Source organism: Podarcis raffonei, chromosome 11, assembly GCF_027172205.1.
Source record: "Podarcis raffonei isolate rPodRaf1 chromosome 11, rPodRaf1.pri, whole genome shotgun sequence".
Classification (NCBI taxonomy): Eukaryota; Metazoa; Chordata; class Lepidosauria; order Squamata; family Lacertidae; genus Podarcis; species Podarcis raffonei.
The window spans coordinates 41,576,340-41,592,105 of record NC_070612.1 but is presented as its reverse complement, the minus strand read 5'-3'; the positions used below and the strand labels follow the sequence as shown (position 1 = coordinate 41,592,105).

The 15,766-nt window shown below is 38.7% G+C and overlaps 1 protein-coding gene across 4 annotated transcripts in view; it reads left to right on the top strand.

Annotated features, from left to right (window-relative positions):
• FBXL17 (F-box and leucine rich repeat protein 17) overlaps positions 1-15,766 on the top strand; it is a 147,353-nt gene that overhangs the window by 48,372 nt on the left and 83,215 nt on the right. For all 4 annotated transcript variants that reach the window (XM_053407641.1, XM_053407642.1, XM_053407643.1 and 1 more), the window contains exon 6: positions 837-967. In XM_053407641.1, coding sequence (XP_053263616.1) covers positions 837-967 — 131 coding nt within the window. The remainder of the gene's footprint in view (positions 1-836; positions 968-15,766) is intronic.

The following is a 15,766-nucleotide window of genomic DNA, read 5'->3' as shown; positions in this document are numbered from 1 at the left end:
TATTGAGTTAAAGTGAATGCTTTTCATCAGTATCAAATCATATGGGTAGGAAACTTCAGATTGTATGATGATGATGATGCTATTTAGCTTGGTAAGGATCCCAAATGGGACTTTTGTACTTGATATATTAAATTTTAGCACATGACTATTTATTTTCCAGTATTACTTTGCAAGAATATATCATAGTTACTCTTTTCACATTGGGTATGATAAGTGTTATCAGGGTTTTTCTTTAATTACTGTGCTTGGTATCCTAGAGGATCTATGTCCTGAAGGAGGGAACCTGTCAGCAGAACAGGGCAGAGGCACTTTTTGGTGATTCCCCTTGTTTCTGCAGCCTCCCATGCTCTCGCTTCTTCTCCAGAGAATCACCCAACCTGCTGGAGCAAATAAGTGAGGCACAAGTTACAGAGAGGAGGGGAAATAGATGGAAATTGCCTCCCTCTTCGATTCTGCTGATGGATACCATTGAATACTACCCTGTGTAGCTTTGTGGCTGAATTTTTTTTTAAAGTTTTGTCAATAGGCTTTCATTTGTAACTTCATTTCAAAAGTTTAATAGCATATTTTTTAAATAAATAAATTACATTAAAAATATTACATTAATTCCATTAGTTCATTCATTGGTGAAGAACAGAGCCAAAGATACTCCTTTTAAATAAAAATATACAGCAAGTCCTCTTTTTTTTTTTTTGCAGCTTTTCTATTGCATAGGTAGAAAAAAAATAACATTAATTAAAGGACAAAAGCAGGTTCAAGCAGATCAAAACTGCAATTAATTCTATAAATAGTTTATATATGAATTATAAAACTTACCATTGTATTTATCTTAATAGCTAAGAAACCTTTCCAGCTTGGATCTACGTCATATCACAGAACTGGATAATGAAACAGTGATGGAAATAGTAAAGAGATGCAAAAACCTTACCTCCCTCAATCTGTGTCTGAACTGGATTATAAATGACAGGTAACTTCATCATAGAAAAGCACAGTCAAACCATTGTGTTAAATATGATTAAGAATTGATAATTTTATGAAGCTGGGAAGAAATGAATCTTAAAAGTCAGCACAGTCTTTTTAGAATAATGTCGCTGTGTGCATTTTAACATTAGCTATCTTGAAGGAGAATCCTTGCCTAAAAATAGATATGCCTATTAGTAAATCTGATTGTAGGTCTGAATTTTGAATGCAGACTTCCTGCTTTGAACTCCCTTGCTAAAAAGGTAGGTGGATGTATATTGAGCCAGTTCACCCATGGCAGTTAGCCAAACCATGGCTGAGTGTGAATGCACAAGCTTGTGGGCTCCTGGAGAGAGATTGTGATCATGTTGCACCTCCTCTAGTTTTCCTGCTTCACTGCTGTGAGTAAGCCATTGTCACTGAAACATGGCCTCAGGGTTTCCAGATGAGCGAGGTTTGCTCCTGATTTGAAGCTTGTGGTTGGTTAGAAACAAACAAACCACAACCTCAGATTCAGATGATTTTAATCCAGCCACACATGATATTTATGTAACAATCATGATTGTGTAACAAACCACCTCTAAGGATGCAATCCTAAAAAAGTGTACCAGACAATAGGTTTCCCTGAATATAGTGGAACTTGCTTCCAATTTAACATTCATGGGATTGTGCATGCAGGTAGCTGGGGAATTTGTGTTTCAAGTGGAAAGGCTGAAAGGAAACTGTGTTTAACCTGAGAAAATACTGGTGACTTTCAAAAAGCTAAAAGCAGTAATAGGAAGAGGAACTTGTGCTATCTTTGATCAACTAAAAGTAAACAAGAAATAGAGGTCTAAAGTGACATTAGATCTTAGGTTAGGAAAAATCTTTTAAATATGAAAATGGAGGAGCCTTGGAAGATTGGAAAATTTTCTCCTCTCTTGGATATTTCTCAAAAAGAGGTTAGTCAATTGTGTGTGTTTTTTCTTATGGAAGGAATTTGTCTCGATGGATTATTTACTCAAGTCTTTTTTCTACTCTATTCTGTGGTGCTGCTATAAAAAAGTGTTTATTATTAGATGTAAGTTATTAAATGGAAATGGTAGAATGTTCTCTGATTCTAAAGGATAGCCTTTGTTATGATCTTGAAAACATGTTTTCATATCATTTTTAAAAAAAACACACCACACTAAATAAATTGAAAATCCATATAAGGGCTCCTATCAAAGCATAAGCTTTATAGTCGACTAGTTGGAATTAAAATAATTTAGCCTGTTTGTTCCAGCTGTATTAATTAGCTGATTCAAAGATGCATGCCAGAAAATAACATCACAAAACAAATACACCAGTGCAAATGTTTAGAATTGAGGTGCCAATCAGTGAACTCCCTGCTGCCCTCATGCCAGGTTTGTTTATGCAATATAGACTCGTTCAAATAGAAGAGTTTAAAAATAGTTTTAGAAAAGGCTTGGTTTCATAAGCTTCCCTGTTGTGGAGGAGCCAAGTGAAGATACGCATCTGCATTTACAGCAGCCTCACAGGTCATGGTGCATTGACAAGATGTATTCCACAAGCTATCTTATCACATATGTGGTTTCACGCTGTACCAAATTTTAGAATAGCCCCAGGCAGCATAACCAATGGACAGGGATGGAGTTGCAGTCCAAAACTTCAGAAGGGCACCAGGGTGGTGAACGCTGTTCTAAAGTTATGCTGTGGACTTCAATCTTAAACCTTTCTGTCCTCAAGAACTGAAATTCTTCCAGAAAACACAGTGTTAGTTTTTAGATACACTGCTTCCTGACAGAAGGTTGTTATTTTATGTGTGTGCAGGGGGAGCTGCATAACTATAATGCCATTCAGTTATGCAGGGAACCCTGTGGAAACCAACTGTTCAGCTTTTGAGTAGAAAGGTGACTCAGAAATGGATTTTAATAATAGTAGTAGTAATGAAAAAGCACATTGAACTTACAGTGTTTCTGCACCTCCTAGCTATAATATTGTGAGACAACTCTCCCAGCCTCTGATTCATTGACAGTGTAGTGGCATTCATTATCTAGGGGTACTTGCGCCTGCTTTCACAGTGGAAGAGTTGAGCCTCCCTTTTGAAGTTTATCATGGCTTGTATTCCACTAACCTGTACTCGGAGTAGACTGATATCAATATATTAATGGACCCAAGCTAGACATGGCCATTTATTTCAGTGGGTCTACTCTGAGCAAAAGTTAACTGAATAGCCTCACGTGTTTGCTAAATCTTGGTGTAGCCGAAGTAATTGTAGTAGTACATTCTGATGTAAATCTTACTTGGTCCCTGCTTCTAGTAGTAACTGTGTTGGTCCATGTCAGCAGATGCAATGAAGAGTGTTATAGCACCTGTAAGATTAACAAATGTATTGTGTTATTCCAGAATTCATTTGTTGGCCTTCAAGGTACTGCAAGACTCTTCTTTGGTCACTTTTCTTTAAAATCAATTACATATGTTATAGATTCCATGGGAAATGTTTCCCCCTTCCCATGACACCCTGTTATACATCAAAGTGTCCAAGCCCATTTTTAAAAAATACTGTCTCTAAACTATCTTTTTTTATTAAAAAAAAACCCTAACCATCTCCTGTGACACAATGGCTGCATTAACAGCATTTGGCTGTTAACAAGAAAGTTGGTGGTCCGAGCTGTGGGCAGAATTCCTGGATTGTAGGGGGTTGGACTACATGACCCTTGGGGTCCCTTCCAACTCTACAATTCTGTGATTCTATGATTCTGGTGGATGGGTTTTTATTAAAGCTCAAATGTGAAATATTTATTCAGTATGCAACATATTATAACATATATTGGAAAGTGGATAATGAAAATAAATTGAGGATGGTGTGATGGACTGAATTGCAAAATGTTGTTGATAGCCTGGTAACACAGATGCTTGATATAACTTGACTGCACTTAATTTTAATAGCCTTTCTTGTAGCTAAGAATTTCCATCGTCCACTGTATTTTTATTTATTTTTGATATCTTTACTGGAGTGTAAAACATAGAAGGAAAAATGTGGGAATTAAATATGCAAAGGAAAAAACGGAGGTGTAAAGGAACAAAGTTCTTTTGGTCCTTTCCTCAGTTGGGCTCCAAATATGAAATCAAACTTCTCTCAGTCGAAGTTTCTATTAAACAAGAAAATTACCACTTTAACATAGAAGTAACCAGAGCATAGGCAACAGTAGTCAGGTTGTCCATGTCCAGGTATGGGAGCAGCTGGGCTGTCAGCCTCAGCTGATGGAAGGCAGTCCATGCTACTGAGGCCAGAAATAGATCCACAAGTACCCCCAAACTACAACCTTTTCCTTCAGAGGGAGTGTAACCCCATCCAGTGTAGGGCACATCCCACTCATCCGGTCTAGGAAAGCACCCACTAACGGTGCCAAAGTCTTGCCTGGATTTAGCTTCAGACTATTGGCTTTTGTCCAGTACGTTACAGAGCAAGACTTCAGTGCAGCACATTGACTGCACACCTGCAGAGCATAGAAGTAGAGCATGTGTACCATCAGTCTCTTGCGACCACACACCCCAAAACTCCAAAATTAATGCTAGATTATGTCATCTGGCGCTGTGGGTTAAACCACAGAGCCTAGGACTTAACGATCAGAAGGTCGGCGGTTCGAATCCCCGCGATAGGGTGAGCTCCCGTTGCTCGGTCCCTCTTCCTGCCCACCTAGCAGTTCGAAAGCACATCAAAGTGCAAGTAGATAAATAGGTACCACTCCAGCGGGAAGGTAAACGGAGTTTCCGTGCACTGCTCTGGTTCACCAGAAGTGGCTTAGTCATGCTGGCCACATGACCCAGAAGCTGTACGCCGGCTCCCTCGGCCAATAAAGCGAGATGAGCGCCGCAACCCCAGAGTCGGTCACGACTGGACCTAATGGTCAGGGGCCCCTTTACCTTTACCTTATGTCATCTTTGAATTCTCATACAAAACTGAATCTGATTTTTTGACATCGTATTAAATCATTGCCTTGCTATTTCCACATTACAGCCACCCATAAAATATCCTATGCATTTTTGTATCACATCATTATTTCGCCTTGTGCAATTTGCATTGAATTTCTTATTTTCAATAGCTGTCGACCTTTACTGGGCTCAGACTTGTGGCACACATGCTTGTGTTTTGCTGCTGTGACTCTAAGCAGTTCTCTTTAATAAAAGAGCCATTGATGATACTTCATGTTTTATTAAAAGCTGTTTTGTTTTAAAACATCTGTGACTTCAAGGCAAGTGTGTGGTAGTGAAAATTAATTTATTTTTACCTAGAGCTAAAGCATGTTCATGCAAGATAGCTTTGAATTATTTTTAATGGGCGAAGAAAACTACTTTTTCATCAGGATGAGCAAACATGTTTCACAGATGTTGAGTAATAAAAAGCATCCTTAATGTAGTTTATTTTTAAATGGCTTATTAGGGCAGTCTAAACTATGCTGAATGTCTCAGCAGGTGTTTAAACTCTTCTAAATATGCATAGAGCATATGCACCATTTTGGTAAATAAAATTGCAAAAACAATTTGCTGCTTCACATCTGGAGATAATGCAAAATGGTTGTAAATTTTGTAGGGAACCTTTATTGGAAAAGTAATCTCAAATGTTTACAAATATTGTTCTCTTGTTTTAGTTAGTCATTTTTGATACATTTATTCTCTAGAAGTCATGATATTTAGTCAATGTAGGGAGAGATTCGCTAATCTGGCAGAACATAACAGTTTCTTGTGCATTCTAAACTTGTTTCAGTGAGCATACTATTTTGCCAGTATGCAAGAGAATACTTGGCAGATTCCAGAGTATAGTCTTAAGGCATATGGTGTGGTACCCTTGCCGAAGCTAAGCAGATCTGGATCTCATCAATAATACAAATTTAGTCAAAGAAGAAGTCAGTCCACACCAACACTCCCAGATAACTAAGGGAAAGATTCAATTAAAATTAACTATGAAGTTTTACCCTGTTTCCTCACCCCTGCTGTAGTGTGTGTGGCCTGCCTCTTTAAGAGAGGTGCCTGACTGAAACTCTTTCCCACTTTCTGGGCATGGTCCCTTCCAATAGCTGATAGAGAACCAAAAGGTATTTTGATCTTGCTTGTGTAGCAAGCACTAGCTGCTGTACTGAGTTATTAATCTGTTGTTCATGAATTTATACAAGTATTGAAGTTATTTTGACTCCTGTTTCCTCCTTATAATAGAACAGACCTGTTGCTAGGTTTCTTAACATAGTGAGTCTCCTTCCCAAACCCACAAGGATACACAGACTATGCTGAATTCTTCCTGTGCTTGACCAGTATATCCCCATGGATTTCAGCCTGAAATAGGGTAAAACTTCATAGTTAATTTTAATTGAAGCTTTCCCATAGTTATCTGGAAGTGTTTGTATGGATTGACTTCTTGGATCGAGTTTGTATTATTGACTAATAGCTTCCTCTGTGAGATCTTTTATACCAATCAAAGAGTTTTGCAAACAGTTTTGATGGAAGATTTTATTTATTTTATTTTTTACAATCAAGCGGTATATAAATCTAATAAAATAAAACGAATACCGAATGTAGGATCAGTGCAAACTGTTGTGTTGAATTTGATGTTCTTTTGCTAAGAATTATCTCCACACCTATTATTATTGTTTGTTAGATTTATATACTTCCCTTCATCACAAGATCTCTGGGTGGTTCACAAAATAAAAATATAAGGTAAAAGGTAGTTAAAACAAAAACAGCAAAACAATAACCTCCCCTGCCACAAACACATTTAAAAAGCTGTAGAATATTAATCAGCTCCTGCTTCCATTTTAGAATTACATTTATTAGCTGTTGTCCATAATGCCATGAATGGGATACACTGGGTCAGGTTTGAGATTTCTGTTTCTGGATTGGTTGAAAAGGCAGAATAGAGATGATTATGATATGCTCTGTCTTGGCAGATTTTAAAGAAGCATTTTGCTCATATGGTGAAGAGCAAGAGTCCAGAAATTAACTATGATTGGAGCTGGATATTTCACTGGGGGGGGGGAATACTTGGTCAATTCTGTGGTCTGCCTTTTGTCCTGGTTGTTATGGCAAAGGAGTGCACAGCTGTTCTCAGCTTGAGTCCTTAGTTTTTGAGGCTTCTGATGAGATCTGTTTGAACTTGGACCGGCAGACACAACTACATTTATTACAAACACTTGTATTGACAGTCTCTTGGCACAAATCTTTTCATCAAAGTCTGCCTGATGCATTGAGCTCCCAAATGTTGATATCTATCATACCTGCTTTGACATTGGCCTTCAGAGTGGTCAGCGATTTGAAGAATTAATTTATTAGAATTATAGCAAAGAGAGCGAGACACTTAAGCTTCTCACAAAACAATCACAGGTTAATTGTTTGGGTCTCGGGAGACAGCGCTGTCCTCATCCTCTGACTAATAAAATGTTGGAACTAATAATATATGCAAATATAAGTGTATGCGAATGATATGGAAGAGACTGAACTCTTCAGTTTCTTCCTGAAACCTTTGGTAACAGTCCAAATAGATACAGAACTTTGATCAGGGGGAGGTCAGTGGGAAGGGATTCTGTTGCACACCTTGCCTCCTGTCAGGCATGTCACTGTGCTTACCAAGAAGGTAGAAAGCTGACGGGAGGAAATTGGTGTTGTGTGGGTCCTCATCACCCCTGCTTTCCCTCCCAATAAGTACAGTGTACGGTGGCAACCCTCCCTTCTGGCTACCCATGAGATGCAGAAGATCAAAGTTACTTTCTAAGTACATGCTTGGATTTAGGGCAAGGGGCATCGACCCCAAAAATGGGGGGCGGAGGGCAGGAATGAGACCATGGCAGATCTGAAAGAAACCTCCCTCCTGGTTGTTGTTGTTTTAATCAGATGACACCTTTAAGGGAAAGACACCTAAAAGGAGTCTTTCTCCCAAAAAGATTGATGTCAGTCTAGGACATGGGTAGGCAAACTAAGGCCCAGGGGCTGGATCCGGCCCACTCGCCTTCTAAATCTGGCCCGTGGACGGTCCAGGAATCAGCATGTTTTTACATGAGTAGAATGTGTCCTTTAGTTTAAAATGCATCTCTGGGTTATTTGTGGGGCCTGCCTGGTGTTTTTTACATGAGTAGAATGTGTGCTTTTATTTAAAATGTATCTCTGGGTTATTTGTGGGGCACAGGAATTTGTTCTCCCCCCCCCAAAAAAAATAGTCTAGCCTCCCACAAGGTCTGAGGGACAGTGGACCAGTCCCCTGCTGAAAAAGTTTGCTGACCCCTGATCTAAGAGGATGTGCCCTATAAATATACCTCTGGTTTTACCACAAGAAAATACTATAAAAAAGCTTTCCCAGGAGGAAGCTTGGAAACGAGGTAGCAAAGTTGGCTGTTGGTGAGAATGTATTTTGTAGTCCTTTTCCTCATTTAAGTGTGTTTGCGACCTGTAATGACAAGGGTTTCAGAGTCTATATCAGCTAGTCATTGCTAGTCTCCAAAATGCCTAAACATTTTGCAAACTCCCAGTTGCTTAGACCAGGAAAGAATAAGCCACACATCACCCCAAAAAGCTTGGTTAGAAACATGATGGTGCTGAACAGGATTGCCCACCCAACCCCTTTTTACCACTGTGCTGGTGAAAGTCTCCTTTCCCCCTTTTTCGTTCGGCCAAACTTGAACATTGTGGAAAACAGCTACTTTCACTGTTGTCTGACTGCTAGAATGTGTGGTACACAAGGTGCTGCGCATAGTGAAAATGTGAGAAAAGTGATTAATTCTGACAATATTCATGTAAGATTTTTGAGATTGTAAACATCTCCTGTGAATTTGTTATTTAGTTCAGAGGATTTAGCATCAGCCTTCACTGCTTTATGGATTGTGGCATAAATATTTTTGGAAGATAGCTATGTAGATGTTAAATTAAGGGAGAAATTACTTGGGCTTAGATTGGTGGTAATAAAAAAATGGCAGATTTGACTTGGGTGTCGTCCAATTATATACATACTAATTCAGGAGTAAATCTTATTGAATGAGATGGCACTTCTGAGAAACCTGTGTCAGATCAAGATGTCTGTTCTGTATATGACATTCTGCGCAGAAATTAAGAAAGGACAGCAGTTGGCTGGCATGACACAGCATTATAAATCCAAGTCTTCGGTGCAAAATTAAAACCGAAATGGCTTTCTATATGTCATTCTTCTGTAGACCAAATATTTATGATCTTACAACGTAAAGTAGTATGAAACAGTATAAAGTGCCTTACAAAGGCATTGATAACAGGATCTAATCTCTTGTAATTATTTTATATTTTGAAACTACTTCCTATAATTAACTGCACAGCTACCCTGGCCATTCAGTTCAAAAACGAAAGGAAAAAAGTGATGGCTGTCGTGATGATTTACTGCACTGACTATATTGTTTAAGGTCTGTCAGTATTTCCATTATAAACAACATTTCTGAAGGGTGCATAACTCATCTTTTAAATTTGCCTTGGGCTCTCTCTTGGCACATGAGTTTTCAGCTGAAATGTAAATTATTTTGTAATTTGTGTATATGTGTGCACATGTGAAATGTGCTTCTCCATAAAAATGAAGGATTAGTATTGGTTGGAAGCTGACAAAGTCTGGAAAGAAGCTGCGCAAAGTACCACATAACAGGAGTCCTGAATCACTTTGGTACTGATTTACATTACATCTGTGATACCAGTTTTGGGACTCTTCCAGATAGCACATGCTAAGTCTGCATCTGCCGAATTTAGTTATGTGTTTATATGGCAGCTACGCACTTGGAATGCTCATATGTTCAGGATTCATGGCAGGTTTAGAATGGGATGGGGAATAGTGCAAGCAAGAAATGAACTGAATGTATATATTTCTTGAGAACTAGGACATATAGTAAGTAAAATATTCTCAAGCAGAACACAGTAGTCAATGTAATATCAGTTTCAGTTTGCAACATGGACTTGGTATTGATGCCAAGGGTTGAAGCTGATGTGACACTGACTATGGATAAAATCAATGTCTGTGTAAATCTACCATCACATGTCTCCACTTTCAAATACAGTGGAACCGCGGGTTAAGTACCATCCTCCTTACAAACACTTTGGGTTACAAGCTCCGCTAACCTGGAAGTAGGTGTTCCAGATAGCAAACTTTGCCTCGGGACACAAGCGGAAGTTGTGTGCCGACAGCACAGCGGCAGCGGGAGGCCCCATTAGCGAAAGCTCGCCTCAGGTTTAGAACAGTTTCAGGTTAAGAATGGACCTCCAGAACGAATTAAGTTCATAAACAGAGGTACCACTGTACACTGGTGCCCCTTGACCTTTTGTAACATTAGCATGGCAGCAAAAGTGGTCCAGGTGGACTTGCTACTGGCATGGTGATGTTACATGCAAATGGGCAGAGCACATGATACGTGCATTTGAATATGATGAACCATGTCTGGAATGTTTATGCATAACTGCTGCATCATGCCACTAACAGCCCTTAGAATCAATGCCCCATTAATGTTACAGACTGAAAAGGCTCACGTAACATTTCTTTTATTTGTGTTTTATTTAGCAGAATTTGTATACCACCTCATACCTCTTAAGTGGTTTACAAAAAGAAAAATACATGTTAAAATTACCAAGTAGAAGTTAGAGGTTGGTATTCAACTAGATTTTATTCAGAGTTGACCTGTTGAAACTCATGCTTCCAACTTAATTGTGTTCATTAACATCAGTGAGTCTACTGAATAAAGCTGAATACAGTCCATTATTAAAAAGAAGTTAACCTATAATATATATATATATAAATAAAATCAGCAGTCAGTATAAATTAGAAAGTAAAATTATGTATTAAAATACATATCTGGGTAGGCTTGCCTAAACAAAAATGTTTACAGCAAAGGTTCTTGCCCATGTCAGTGGTGCTTCCATGTTAAAATATTGATTCCTTATCTACTGTCATCTGGTTAAAAGGATCAGTCAGTTGTCTATACTGAGAATTTAGCTCCTAAATATCCCAAATTATGCATGGTGAATATATAACAAAATAATACCCGACCCATATACCCATATTGATTTGCCAATAGCTAGGTTTTTTATGTCTATTTGGTTTCTGACAAAATGAAATTCAGATACATTAAATATGTTCGGTTCGAAGTCAGAGAATATGAAAAGTTGCTATCCATTTAGTATATGCTGATGGTGAAATGTAATAGAATTTATTTAATATTGGTTGTATTGTTCCACCATTGTTTTCCATATAGTCCTAATGCTTCCGGCCATCCTTTCTTCTTTTTAAACACAGAATTAATTGGGTGAAAAATCATGTATTGGCAAGTGGAGAAGCAGAGCTCGATTGTTCAAGATTTAATAAAGCATGCAAAGACTTCTTTGAAATTTGGCAAACCTTCTACGTGTGCCTTGGGCAAAACATTTGGCAGCTCTACCTGCTAAATCTACTTTGTCCCGTCCCCCCATCCTTTAAATCCCTTTTATGTATTTCTTCTCTGAAACTACTTCTTCTCCTTCACTCTTCCTTTATTCTCTCATCCATCCCATAGCAACTGTTTACCACAAGGAGACCTAGCTAGCACATTGGCAAATATGTGTGCATATAAAAGATGTACAGGTGGTATTACTTGTTGCTTTTCTTCTTTAAAACAAATTGGTTTGTTAGAGTGGACATTTGTACATTGTACTTACAGGTGTTGGTGTTGCTTGGGAACACCAATATTATTGTTAGGTGCTTTTTTTGTAGGGTATCAGAAATCAAATATGTGAAAGGTATGAAACATCTTATGCAGCAGGGGACAGCCTTAGGCCTAAAGAAATATTGGAGTCGATGGAATGGCAATGTAATCTTCCATCTTAAAAGTCTTCTGTAGTCGCAAGTGCTGTGCAAAATAAATAAACAACTTTTTATCTTCCCTTTTCTACAGATATATAAATTGATACACTGCTTAGCCAGCCTGGGCAACATATTTTAAGAACCAATCCCTTTATAAACGCAAATTACTTTTGCCCCAAAATATAGAGTTATAGTAACCATGTGACCAAGGCTAGCAATTTCCTTGTATGCCAAACAATCCTGTAGCACAAGCGAGATTGATACCACTATACCACCTACACTAGAGCAAGCCTTGCTTTTCTTTGTCAACGGTTTTATGTGGCTTTTCTACATTCTGATCCGATAGCTATACAGAATGTTTGTCAACTTCAGGCTCCTGATTTCAAGTATTATTTTTTCTGTTAAAGACATTAGATAGAGAATAGAGAAATGGCAAATTACACTGAAAACGAGAGCTGAATACAGTGGTACCTCGGGTTACATACACTTCAGGTTACATACGCTTCAGGTTATAGACTCCGCTAACCCAGAAATAGTACCTTGGGTTAAGAACTTTGCTTCAGGATGAGAACAGAAATTGTGCTCTGGCGGCACGATGGCAGCAGGAGGCCCCTTTAGCTAAAGTGATGCTTCAGGTTAAGAACAGTTTCAGGTTAAGAACGGATCTCCGGAACGAATTAAGTACGTAAGCAGAGGTACAACTGTAATATTGTATAAACTCGTCCTTACACTAGATAATAGGGCCTAAATTTAGTTTCAGTGACTTGCATATAAAAGTATGCAGACTCATGCCGATGGCATGAATTCCACCTAAGGGTTTCCCCAGGCCATCAAAGGCAAAAGTGTGTTTACAAATAGCTGTTTTTATGTTTTCAAGCTGTATTCCAGAGGCAATGGCAGATGAAAGGCAGGAGTAAGTGACCAACCAATTTAGCATCCTTCCTCAGATCATAGGTGGAAGTGACTAAGAAATGGAAATGGATCATGGAAGTGACTAAGAAATGTAAACTGAAAAGGATTCCCTCTTGGGTTATTGCCAGGCAGGGTGGAACCAAGGGGGAATATTCACTGTTTTATTCATAGGGAAGAGACCGGTGGTTGGGGCTTCATTTTGCTACAGGGATGTTTTACTCAAGTCTGTATAATAGTGATGTCTTTTATTACACCAAGTCAGTTATAGCCCTTGATACAAGGAAGCTGCTAGGCTTGATCACATGGTTAGTACAGCTCCATATTTTGGGGCAATGAACATTTTCAAAGTTCTTTTTAAAAAGCAACAAGGGATTAAGACTAAAGAATGGGAAACTATACTATATGGTGATACCATCCCTTTAAGACAAGATATGGCACTTCAGCAGAGGGCCTCCTTGTAGATGATGAGGCCGTGTTGTGGTGAGGTCTGCACCCCAAGTGATTATTCGCTTAGGTCTGCACCAGAGCTCTGCCCCCAGGATCCCATACTGAGTTTTGATTATCTCCTGGGTCTAGCAGGTTTCCCCCAGCTGTTGGCATCGATGTGTGGGACAGTGATTGCCCCGCCAGGCACATGCAGAGGTTGGGATGCCAGCAGCTTATCTCTCTACCACTGTCCCAGTCCACAAAGGCTGCTCCAGGTGAATGGGACTTCTCACAATGGTGGGGAATAAGCATCAGGAGCCGCCCAGTATACCTGAAGGAGCGTCTCCAGCCCCATCGTTCTGCCCGGACACTGAGATCCAGCGCTGAGGGCCTTCTGATGGTTTCCTCACTGCAAGAGCAAAGTTACAGGGAACCAGGCAGAGGGCCTTCTCGGTAGTGGTGCCCATCCTGTGGAACGCCCTCCCATCAGGTGTCAAAGTGATAAACAACTACCTGACGTTTAGAAGACATCTGAAGGCAGCCCTGTTTAGGGACGTTTTTACTGATTGTCATTTTAATGTATTTTTAAGCTCTGTTGGAAGCCGCCCAGAGTACCTGGGGAAACCCAGCCAGATGGGCGGGGTACAAATAAATTGTTGTTGTTGTTGTTGTTGTTATTATTATTTTATTAGGCTTGACAGTCTTTAACTTGTTCCTGCATTTTCTGATAGCACAATTCTAGACACTATCAGCCATTAGCAGCAGGATAAAGAGGTAGATGTCGTGATAAATATGGTGATAAGTGTTTGAGTACTCATAACATTTGGAGTTTTTCATTATAGTATGCAATACAATAAAATGTATATAGGGTTGGTGGGTGAGCTCACACACACACATACCATTTTCTCTGGAAATTAAATTTTGTTCCCTGGACTGAACTGCAGTTAAAAGCTTGAAACTGGTAATCCCTTCCGCTCTTTTGGTTTAATATATGTGTGAAACAGTAGAGGTGGTAGTTTCTCTAATTGCTCTACTATCATTACAATTATAAAGAAAAGGTCAATCTAATCGTCACCAATTAAATTGGGGGAAAGCTGCATTGTGGCCCCGAAGAGTCATTATGTCAATTTTATGTTGTGCATCAGCGTATAACACATTTTCGAGGATATATAAATCTAATCTTCTTGGGTATTAGTTCAGACTTGCTCCATTACAGACGGTTGGTGCTGTAGTAGAGAGATAACCCTAAGCAACATCTATTAATTGCACCGTCTTTCATTGTGTGTCTCTTCTCAGGATTCATGTACTGTAAAACCTGCCAGCTATAATGAGTAGAAATGGATGTGCCAGATGGCTGTTTGACCCTCCTATTGTTATGTGTTTCACGGTGTGAAAAAAGATGTTCTGCAGTCTTGACTCTCTCTTTTTCTTTGTCTCCTTAAGACTGCTTTAATTCTGGCTGACTTGAATAGTAGCAGTAGTGCTTAATGTGTGTGTGAACCTATTGGATGCTGCTGTTCGGGTAGAAATACAAGTTGTGCTACTAAATTTTTTCTCCATTCCCTTGTCACATGTGATAAAAATAATGTTTTGTGTTGTTCCTAAAGAAAATGCATTAGAATCATATATCCCTATGTGGGACTCCATTTAATATAAACATTAACCTTAAAAAAATCACTTGCTCAAGACCACCAGAATGTTTCTCATGTTGTAGGGTCAGAAATGCTCGTGACAGATTTACCCAGATGCTGTTCAACCCAGGGGTATGTTTATGTTGCTAACTGAGCAGTGGGGCTGCTCTTCTCTGATTAATTACGTGTCCTATCCTCAGCACACATTCATCTAAGATCACTTGCACTCACCTGGTTACTTATTTCCCTGGTTTAAGGAAAGGTTGACTGGAGGGGAGCCCATTAGTAGAGAATTTAAGCACACTGAATTATGGCTTGCATAACTCATTGAACTAGTAGGTGTGGGGATTAGAGAAAAACCAAACCTCACATTTAAGTACCCAACAGCCTTGGGGTACTTATGCAAGATTTCACACAAAAAATGGATGAAATATTAAGAATGCATTTCATTTTGTTGACTCCAACTTGTAATCACTTAAAAAATGAGGTTATTCATATCTAACTGCCAATTTCTTTTTATAAGTCATTAGAGGCGTATTAAACAATATGTTTAAAAAACCACGATCAGTTTAATGGTCCATTAATGTCCTTAAGGCTTTTATAATAATTACACAGATACGTTATGAACCTGAATTTGAGGTTAATCAGTGCCTAAAGCATACATTTATGAGTCTTATAATTAAGGTTGCTTTAGGTCAATCTTTTGAGAAATATTTGTTACATTACTTTCACATATGTGTTGCCTATCACTTACCTTTTAAGTCTTTATTATATCAGTTATCTTCTCAAATAGCATCATGAGATATATACACAACTTTCAGAACCGTGGTCCTGTATCAGACCAGTTGCAACATCTATTTTTAAAAAACGGGAGGTAATGTGAATTTGTGAGCATTTGTTTCTACTTTTAATTTTGGTTTTATTTATTTGAAAAACACCAAAATGACTGGGAAAAAACAAAAGAAAAACATTCATTAAATGTCCTTTTAGTTTTTTTTTATTTCTAAACTTGCAATTACTTTCCAAAAGACTG